The 10,000-nt window shown below is 43.4% G+C and overlaps 1 protein-coding gene across 2 annotated transcripts in view; it reads left to right on the forward strand.

The window, feature by feature from the left end:
• Nucleotides 1-6,284, forward strand: part of mdm2 (MDM2 proto-oncogene) — a 19,749-nt gene extending 13,465 nt beyond the window's left edge. For both annotated transcript variants that reach the window (XM_053343993.1, XM_053343994.1), the window contains exons 6-12: nt 1-34; nt 899-957; nt 1,920-2,198; nt 3,222-3,353; nt 4,343-4,414; nt 4,866-5,052; nt 5,783-6,284. The exon at nt 1-34 is cut by the window's left edge and continues 16 nt beyond it. In XM_053343993.1, the coding sequence (XP_053199968.1) occupies nt 1-34; nt 899-957; nt 1,920-2,198; nt 3,222-3,353; nt 4,343-4,414; nt 4,866-5,052; nt 5,783-6,270 (1,251 nt within the window). In that variant the 3' untranslated portion in view covers nt 6,271-6,284. The remainder of the gene's footprint in view (nt 35-898; nt 958-1,919; nt 2,199-3,221; nt 3,354-4,342; nt 4,415-4,865; nt 5,053-5,782) is intronic.
• Nucleotides 6,285-10,000: the final 3,716 nt, after the last annotated feature.

Raw genomic sequence — 10,000 nt, forward strand, 5'->3', positions numbered from 1 at the left:
ATCACGAAGAACCTCGTAGCTGTGAAGAGTCAAGGTAAGACTGTTCTCCTCCTCATCCTCTCAGGACTGGACAGATTACTAGTTACTCTGTTTATGATGTAATATAATAATGTTCCGTCCTTCCTTCCTTCCTTTCTTCCTTCTTTCCTGCCTTCCTTCATTCTTTCCTTCCTTCCCCCTGCCTTCCTTCCTTCCTTCCTGCCTTCCTTCCTTCCTCCTTTTCTCCCACCTTCCATCTGTCCTTCCTTCCTTCCTTTCATCCATCTGTCCTTCCTTCCTTCCTTCCTTCCTTCCTTCCTTCCTTCCCTCCATCTGTCAGATCCTTCCGTCCTCCTTTCCTCCCTCCTTCCATCTGTCCTTCCTTCCTTCCTTCCTTCCTTCCTCCTTTCCTCCCTCCTTCCTTCCTTCCATTCTCCTTTCCTCCCTCCTTCTGTGTTTCCTTCCATCCTCCCTTCTGTCCTTCCTTCCATCCTCCTTTCCTCCCTCCTTCCTTCCTTCCTTCCTTCCTTCCTTTCTCTTTTCCTCCCTCCTTCCTTCTGTGTTTCCTTCCATCCTTCCATCTGTCCTTCCATCCTCCTTTCCTCCCTTCTTCCTTCTGTGTTTCCTTCCAGCTTTCCTTTCTTCCAGCTTTCCTTCCTTCCAGCTTTCCTTCCTTCCATCTGTCCCTCCTTCCTTCCTTCCTTCCTTCCTTCCTTCCTTTCTTCCTAAGGAGAGAGAATAACAATAATAATAAAACTCCAGTAATAAATTAGGGAATAAGAGCAGTAGTTATAGTTTTAATTACACATTAAACTTTAATGATAAAATAGTTTCAGTCTTCTACTTCTTCTTATCTGCTGCTCAGATTATAATCAACTAATCTGTTTTTTTAAATTCTTCCTCTCTTTGTGTTTCTCAGATTCGCCGCAAAGTTTAAGTGAAGCACACAGCAACAGTCAGACAGACAGAGGGACGGAGGTGAGAGACACACACACACACACACACACACACACACACACTGAATATTTTAGGAGTTTTTTTTGTTGATGTTTGGAGCACACGAGGGTTGATCAGAAGTCCTTGGGAAGGACAGCAACGGCGTAGCAACGGCGTAGCAACGGCGTAGCAACGGCGTAGCAACGGCGTAGCAACGGCGTAGCAACGGCGTCGCTCCGACCCAGAAGTATAAATCAGCCTTAAGGAGGGAGGGAGGAAGGAAGGAAAAGAGGAGGGAAAGGAAGGAAGGAAGGAAGGAAGTGACGAAAGAGGAGGGAGCAAAGAAAGAGGGAAGGAGGGGAAGAAGAAAGGAAAAATTAAAGAAAGAGGAAGGAAGGAAAGAAGAAAGGAAAGAAGGAAAGGGGGGAGGGAGGGGAGGAAGGAAGGAAAAGAGGAGGGAAAGGAAGGAAGGAAGTGACGAAAGAGGAGGAAGCAAAGAAAGAGGGAAGGAGGGGAAGAACAAAGGAAAAATTAAAGCAAGAGGAAGGAAGGAAAGAAAGAAAGAAAGAGGAAGGAAGGAAAGAAAGAAAGAAAGAGGAAGGAAGGAAGGAAAGAAAGAAAGAAAGAAAGAAGGAGGAAGGAAGGAAGGAAAGAAAGAAAGAAAGAGGAAGGAAGGAAGGAAAGAAAGAAAGAGGAAGGAAAGAAAGAAAGAAAGAAAGAGGAAAGAAAGAAAGAAGGAGGAAGGAAAGAAAGAAAGATGGAAAGAAAGAAAGAAAGAAAGAGGAAGGAAAGAGGAAGAAAGAAAGAGGAAGGAAAGAAAGAAAGAAGGAACAGTCAAAAGAGAGATGGGGTCAATTTGACCCAGAAGGACGACAGGAAGTTGAAAAAAGAACAAAACATAAGAAGAGCTTTAATATTTATTGAGTTATAATTCATATTTTCTAAAAGAGGCTGAATTTTAAATATTAAATCCTAATTTGTGTGTTTGGTTTTATTTTTTTTAGGAGGCAGATTCAGAAAGTCGCTCTTCGTCACCAGACAGGAGGAGGAGGAGGAGAAGGAGGCGGAGCTACAGGAGCGGCGACCCCGGACCCTCCTGCAGCGTAGAGGAGGAAGACGAGGAGGAGGAGGAGGATGAAGAGGGAGAAAAAGAAGGCAGGAAGAGGAGGCGGTCCGACAGCTACTCCCTGACGTTTGACGACAGCCTATCGTGGTGCGTGATTGGAGGGCTGGGGAGTGGGCGGGACCGACACAGCAGCCAATCGTCGGACTCGCACAGCACGGTTAGTAAGCACACGCACACTTCAACGTACACACACATTTACACACATGCATACACACACACACATATACACACACTTACACAGACACACACTTAAACACACACTTACACAAGCACAGACACACACTTACACAGACTTACACACACACACACACACTCTTACACAGACACACACTTAAACAAACACACACACACTTACACAGACACACACTTAAAAACACACTTACACAAGCACAGACACACACACACACTCTTACACAGACACACACACACACACACACACACACACACTTAAACAAACACACACACACTTACACAGACACACACTTAAACACACACTTACACAAGCACAGACACACACACACATTTACACAGACTTACACACTTAAACACACACTTACACAAGCACAGACACACACACACACAAATTTACAGACTTACACAGACTTACACACACACACACACACAGACATTTAAGCAGACTTACACACACACACACACACTTACACAGACACACACTTACACAATTACACAAGCACAGACACACACGCTTACACAGACACACACTTAAACAAACACACACACACACACATTTACACAAACTTACACACTTAAACACACACTTACACAATTACACAAGCACAGACACACACTTACACACAAATTTACAGACTTACAGACTTACACACACACACACATTTAAACAGACTTACACACACACACACACACACTTACACAGACACACACTTACACAATTACACAAGCACATACACACAATTACACAAGCACAGACACACACACTTACACACACTTACACAGACTTACACACACACACATTTAAACAGACTTACACTTACACACTTAAACACACACTTACAGAGACACACACTTAAACACACACTTACACAATTACACAAGCACAGACACACATTTACACAGACTTACACAGACTTACACACACACATTATGTAATTCTTCTGTACTTTCTATATTGGGTTATAATGGTGTGTGTGTGTTTTTTTAGTCTGGGAGGTCAGAGGTCACGGTTGCAGCCTCAGACTCGGACAGCGACAACTTCAGCGTCGAGTTCGAGGTGGAGTCGGTCGACTCTGACGATTACAACGAAGACGACGCGTCTCTGTCTGCAGACGACCAGGTACACAACACACGTTAACCCTTAAAACACCAAAACCAACGAAGAAGTGACGTAAAGTCTGACAGGAGAGAGAGTGAGAGTAAATATATTATTATTAGGGCTGTCAAACGATTAATTTTTTTAATCGTGATTAATCACAGAGTTTCCATAGTTAATCGCGATTAATGGCGTTTTGAATCGCATGTTTAAAATCCTGTTATTTTCCATTTGAAGGCAGTTTTAAGCCCATAATGTAAAGCATTTCTTACCAGAGTGTCTTAACTGGGAATCAATCACGGCTCTGCTGCGACTCCCACACTCCAAAATGGTCCTTTGGTGGAGCTGAGGCTGGCTTGGCTGCACCTGGGTGTTTAGCGTGGAGGTGCTAACTCAAACTCCACGTACTCCGGTGGTAGTTAAACTCCGTTTGACACAGGTTGCATTTTACTTTTGACTTGTCAACTGAAGCGTCTGGAAGTGTTTTAAAGTTAAACAAGCCGTTCAAAAGTCCAGTAGCTCTCTTACTTTCCATCAGCGCGGTAGGTTTACTGCAGGAGGCTACTTCAAAGCATAGCGCTACAGCTAGAGGAGCCGTCTACGGGGGAGTAGAAGGGACAAAAAGGCTTGCAACATTAAAATGAGATTAAAAAAAATTAACGCACTATGGATTACATTAATCTAATCGTGATTAACGCGTTAACGATGACAGCCCTAATTATTATGTAAGTTATATTCAGGTCGTCTCATGATCAGGGTTGCCTTATATTCAGAACAATTATTTTATAACACCCACTATGACAAAATATAGAAGTTTTACCTCTTTGACATAATATATTAAATTTAAGGTTTCATATCACATCTAGAAATTACTTCAGCCTGGTCAAAGTTATATTTTCTGGGTTTTTCTGAAATAAAAGTCACTAAAATCACTTTGTTGTTGTATGTGTAGCTAAACTCAGCCCCTCTGTGTGTGTGTGTGTGTGTGTGTGTGTGTGTGTGTGCGCGCACAGGTGTATGAGGTCACCATCTTTGAAGCAGAGGACGACGACTCCTTTGATGAAGACACGGAGATCACTGAAGCTGTGAGTCACACACACACACACACACACACACACACACACTTATACACTAACACAATTACACAGACACTTTCACACACACACATGCACACTCACAATTACACTCACACACACTTATACACTTACGCAATTACTTACACACACACTAACACAATTGCACACACACTTACACTCATACACCTAAACACACACTTATACACTTACGCAATTACACAAACACACGCTAACACAACTGTACACACACTTACACAATTACACACTAACACAATAGCACACACACACACACACACTAACACAATTGCACACACACTTTCTCTCACTCACACACTTATACACTTACACAATTACTTACACCTAAACACACACACTTATACACTTACACAATTACACACACACACACACACACACACACACACACACATACACATGTTCTAACTGTGTGTTCCTCTCTCAGGATTACTGGCGCTGTGGGAAGTGTGACGAGTTGAACCCCCCCCTCCCTAGAAACTGTCTCCGCTGCTGGACTCTGCGGCTCGATTGGCTCCCTGAAGAGTCTCTCAACGTGTGCGGACCCACCGCCTCCAGTCCCAAAACCCTGCCCACCAAACCCAGCAGCCAATCGGCAGCCAAAGAAGCTCCAGGTAGTTTATATAATCCTCGTCTAGGTTTTAATCCATCGACTGTATAAAAGAAATGGACGTAACATCCGTGACGTCACCCATTGGTTTGTGGACTGCTGCTCGGAAGCCAATAGTATCGAATCTAGGCAGCGCCATCTTGAAAATTTCAGGTGCATGCTGGGAAAAATAAAAACACGGATTCTACTTATATGGGCATGAGGCGGGGCCATGGGCGGAGCGGGGAGGTTGCTATGGTTGCGAGGGCTGGATCTCGAGGACATTGGTCAATCAACCTGTCAATCAGGACGTAGCCACGCCCTAATGCATACCCTGCTTTATCGTCACATATAAAATCAGGGAGGCCAAAATGTCCCAAATGAACATCATACTGCATTGAAGAAGGCTTTAAACTAGCGATTGAGACCATAAACACATTTTGAAAACGTTTACTGAGGTTAGAAATAAAGTGAGAAGTTGGTGAATTCTCCATTGACTTGTATAGAGACGGTCGCCCCCTGGTGGCCTTTTGATAGAATGCAGCTCTAAGTTACTTCCGCGTTGGCTTCATTTCAGAGGACCGGAGCTCCCCGCCTGGTCCCGGACCAATGTTTTGAGTCAGGATCTGTCCAGTTGCTCTTAGACATAACATATAGAAAAAATAACTTTAACAACTTAAATCTTAAAATGTCTTTATCTGGATTAATTGGTCACTGAGGACTGAATGTTCATTGTTTTTTTTTGTCTCCTGAAGGTTCGGACGTCGAGGAGAACGAAGGAGTCGACGTTCCCGACGGCAAAAGACCGAAAACCCCTGTCCTCTCTCAGTGCCTGTCTGACTCCACAGCGTCTGCTCCGGACTCCCAGGATCTCCTCAGCTCCTCTCAGCCTTCCTCCTCCTGCCAGGAGAAGCTCTGGACTCCCGACTCTCAGCCTTCCTCCTCCATCGACTCCCAGGAGCTCCTCCCGTCGTCCCCCGCCGCTCTTACTCCAGCTTCCCTCGCGCCCCCCGCCGTCCCCGAGCTCGAACGCAGCGTGTCGGCGGAGTGGCGGCTGCCGGACTCGTGCCTGGACCCGTGTCTCATCTGTCAGTCCCGGCCGAAGAACGGCTGCATCGTCCACGGGCGCACCGGACACCTGATGTCCTGCTACGTCTGCGCCAGGAAGCTGAAGAAGAGGAACAAGCTGTGTCCGGTGTGCAGGCTGCCAATTCAGTCCGTCGTCCTCACCTACCTCAGCTGAGACCCAACCCCCCCCCCCCCTCTCTCCCAAAATCCCCCCTCACCCCCCCCCCCCTCCTCCCATAGTCTTGTCCTTTTAAAAAATTGCCTATTTCTTCCTCATCCTGTCGACGTTGGACTTTCATACTTGTACCAGAGTTGGTGTCTGTGACGTCTCCAGAGTCTCACAGTTATAATTTAAAATGACTTAAAGTTAATAAACTAAAAATCTGACTTTTAACTTATTTTTAGAATATATTATTAAAAAGCATATTTTTTTCTGTCTGTGATGAATGGGAAATAAAATTTAAAAACTTTTGGGCTGATGGCAAGAAAATCACACAGTGTTTTCAGTTGTTTTTAATCTTTTTTTATTTTTTTATTATAAAAACTTTCTCAGAGAAACAGACGACTTTTAAAATCCGAAGTACAGCTGGTTAGTAAATGAACCCACTGAAGTGTTTGGCACTGCTTTAATAAAACATGAAGGAACAGAAGGGTGCCCCCTGGTGGCCTAATGGGGAAGGTACATCATGGGTCAATGATATTTTTTTGTGTCCATGTAGTTAAGTTTAAATTTAAAGGAGTTAAAAATAGACAGATATACACCCCATTTTGAGAGAATATATTAGAGGATTATGGTAAAAATGTCTAAGTAGTGTAACCATAAAAACTTTGGAAGGGAGGGAGGGAGGAAGGAAGGAAGGAAGGAAGGTAGGTAGGTAGGAAGAGAGGAAGGAAGGAGAATATATTAGAGGATTATGGCAAAAATGTCTAAGTAGTGTAACCATAAAAACTTTGGAAGGAAGGAAGGAAGGTAGGTAGGAAGAAAGGAAGGAAGGAATGACAGAAGAAAGGAAGGAAGGAAGGAAGGAGAATATATCAGAGGATTATGGCAAAAATGTCTAAGTGGTGTAACCATAATAACTTTGTACCAAATAATAATAAGGTGTCACCCATGCCTTCCCCTCAAAGGTGTCACCCATACCTTCCCCTCAAAGGTGTCACCCATACCGTCCCCTCAAAGGTGTCACCCATACCTTGCCCTCAAAGGTGTCACCCATACCTTCCCCTCAAAGGTGTCACCCATGCCTTCCCCTCAAAGGTGTCACCCATACCTTCCTTATCAAAGGTGTCACCCATGCCTTCCCCTCAAAGGTGTCGCCCATGCCTTCCCCTCAAAGGTGTCACCCATACCCTCCCCTCAAAGGTGTCACCCATACCTTCCCCTCAAAGGTGTCACCCATACCTTCCCCTCAAAGGTGTCACCCATACCTTCCCCTCAAAGGTGTCACCCATACCTTCCTTATCAAAGGTGTCGCCCATACCTTCCCCTCAAAGATGTCACCCATACCTTCCCCTCAAAGATGTCACCCATACCTTCCCCTCAAATAAGGCAAAAAATACGACAAAAATAATCTTAACAGAAGAAAAGACATAAACTTGTGAGGTCTGATGTATTTTCAGTCATAACAGATACAAAAATGGCACATATGAAGAAGAGATGTTTAATAACTAACTTAAAATAAAATAAAATAAAAGGAGAAATCTGCAGAAGTCCGCCGAGTTAGCGTCCTGAAGGTGTGACGGAGCTGTTTGATTATTGAAGCTGCTTTTTGTTAATAGTATATTTCACTTTAATTCAGTTGATAGATAATTATATTATATTTCAAACTGACCTTTGTAGGATCTTACGGAAGCGTATTGCATTCACTTGAATTAATAAAAAAAAAATCCGTTTTTTCTGAGTTTTTTTTTTTTATCGGTTTTTCAAAGTAATTATTTCTGTTTTTCGGAAGTTTTTTTTTTTTTTGATCGATTTTTTCAGGTAATCATTTCTGTTTTTCTGAGTAATTCATTTTTCTCTTTTCTGTTTTTCAGGCTAATTGTTTTCCTGAGTTTAGAGGAGCATTCAAAACATTGGACACATTCCCTCTTTATTGAGAGCTCGATGTAATGGAAGCAAACATGACAAACTGCTTGTTTTAGTTTAATCAAGATTTACTTTGATCTGGGTTTAAGACACGGGGAGATCGTCCTGTCTTTAAGTCATATAAAAGGAAAACCCATTCAGATCTCAGCTGGACATTATATGGCATGCTCCATGGAAACAAAATACCGATTGGATGTTCTCGCGAGATTTCGAAGTATCTCGATAATTCAGAGAAAACAATTACCCCGAAAAACAGAAAAAAAGATTAGTCAGAAAAACAGAAATAATTACCTCGAAAAACAGACCAAAAAATAAATTACTCAGAAAAAACTGATTTTTTGGATTTTTTTTAATTCAAGTGAATGCAACACGCTTCCGCAGGATCTAAACTGCAAGATTAATAATATTAATAATGTTCCCTGCAGTCCTCATGGTTGTGGGTGCACTGCACCACTTCTGCCACCAGGTGGTGTCTTTGAGTAACTTTAGGAGACATTAACCCTCCTGTTGTCCCTGCAAGTGCTAATTTTAAAGTGCTCCTCACATATTTATATATTTATAAAACACTTAAACATAGGAAGGACATAGGGAGGAAGGAAGGAAGGAAGGAAGGAAGGAGGGAGGGAGAAAGAAAGAAAAGAGGAAGGAGGGAGGGGAGAAAGGAAAAGAGAAGGGTTAGGGAGGGAGGGAGGGAGGAAGGAAGCAAGGGAGGGAGGGAGGAAGGAAGGAAGGACAGAAGGAATGAAGGAAGGACAGAAGGAATGAAGGAAGGAAGGAAGGAAGGGAGGAAGGAAGGAATGACAGAAGGAAGGAAGGGAGGGAGGAAGGAATGACAGAAGGAATGTAGGGAGGAAGGAATGACAGAAGGAATGGAGGAAGGGAGGAAGGAAGGACAGAAGGAATGTAGGAAGGACAGAAGGAAGGGAGGAAGGAAGGAAAAGGAAGGAAAAGGGAGGAGAGGGAGGGAGGGAGGGAGGAAGGAAGGAATGACAGAAGGAATAAAGGAAGGACAGAAGGAAGGGAGGAAGGAAGGAAAAGGAAGGGAGGAAGAATTCAACTTGCTTAAAAACAGTAAATAGTCAATAAAACACCATATCAACTAGTTTGGCATGATCTTCCTTCCTTCCTTCCTTCCTTCCTTCCTTCCTTCCTTCCTTCCTTCCTTCCTTCAGTCCTTCCTAACACCATATCAACTAGTTTGGCATGATCTTACATCCTTCCTTCCTTCCTTCTTCCTTCCTTCCTTCCTTCCTAACACCATATCAACTAGTTTGGCATGATCTTACATCCTTCTTTCCTTCCTTCCTTCCTTCCTTCCTTCCTTCCTTCCTTCCTAACACCATATCAACTAGTTTGGCATGATCTTACATCCTTCCTTCCTTCCTTCCTTCCTTCCTAACACCATATCAATTAGTTTGGCATGATCTTACATCCTTCCTTCCTTCCTTCCTTCCTTCCTTCCTTCCTTCCTAACACCATATCAACTAGTTTGGCATGATCTTCCTTCCTTCCTTCCTTCCTTCCTTCCTTCCTTCCTTCCTAACACCATATCAACTAGTTTGGCATGATCTTACATCCTTCCTTCCTTCCTTCCTTCCTTCCTAACACCATATCAACTAGTTTGGCATGATCTTACATCCTTCCTTCCTTCCTTCCTTCTTTCCTTCCTAACACCATATCAACTAGTTTGGCATGATCTTCCTTCCTTCCTTCCTTCCTTCCTTCCTTCCTTCCTAACACCATATCAACTAGTTTGGCATGATCTTACATCCTTCCTTCCTTCCTTCCTTCCTTCCTTCCTTCCTTCCTTCCTAACACC

The sequence above is a fragment of the Scomber japonicus genome, chromosome 23, assembly GCF_027409825.1.
Source record: "Scomber japonicus isolate fScoJap1 chromosome 23, fScoJap1.pri, whole genome shotgun sequence".
Lineage (NCBI taxonomy): Eukaryota > Metazoa > Chordata > Actinopteri > Scombriformes > Scombridae > Scomber > Scomber japonicus.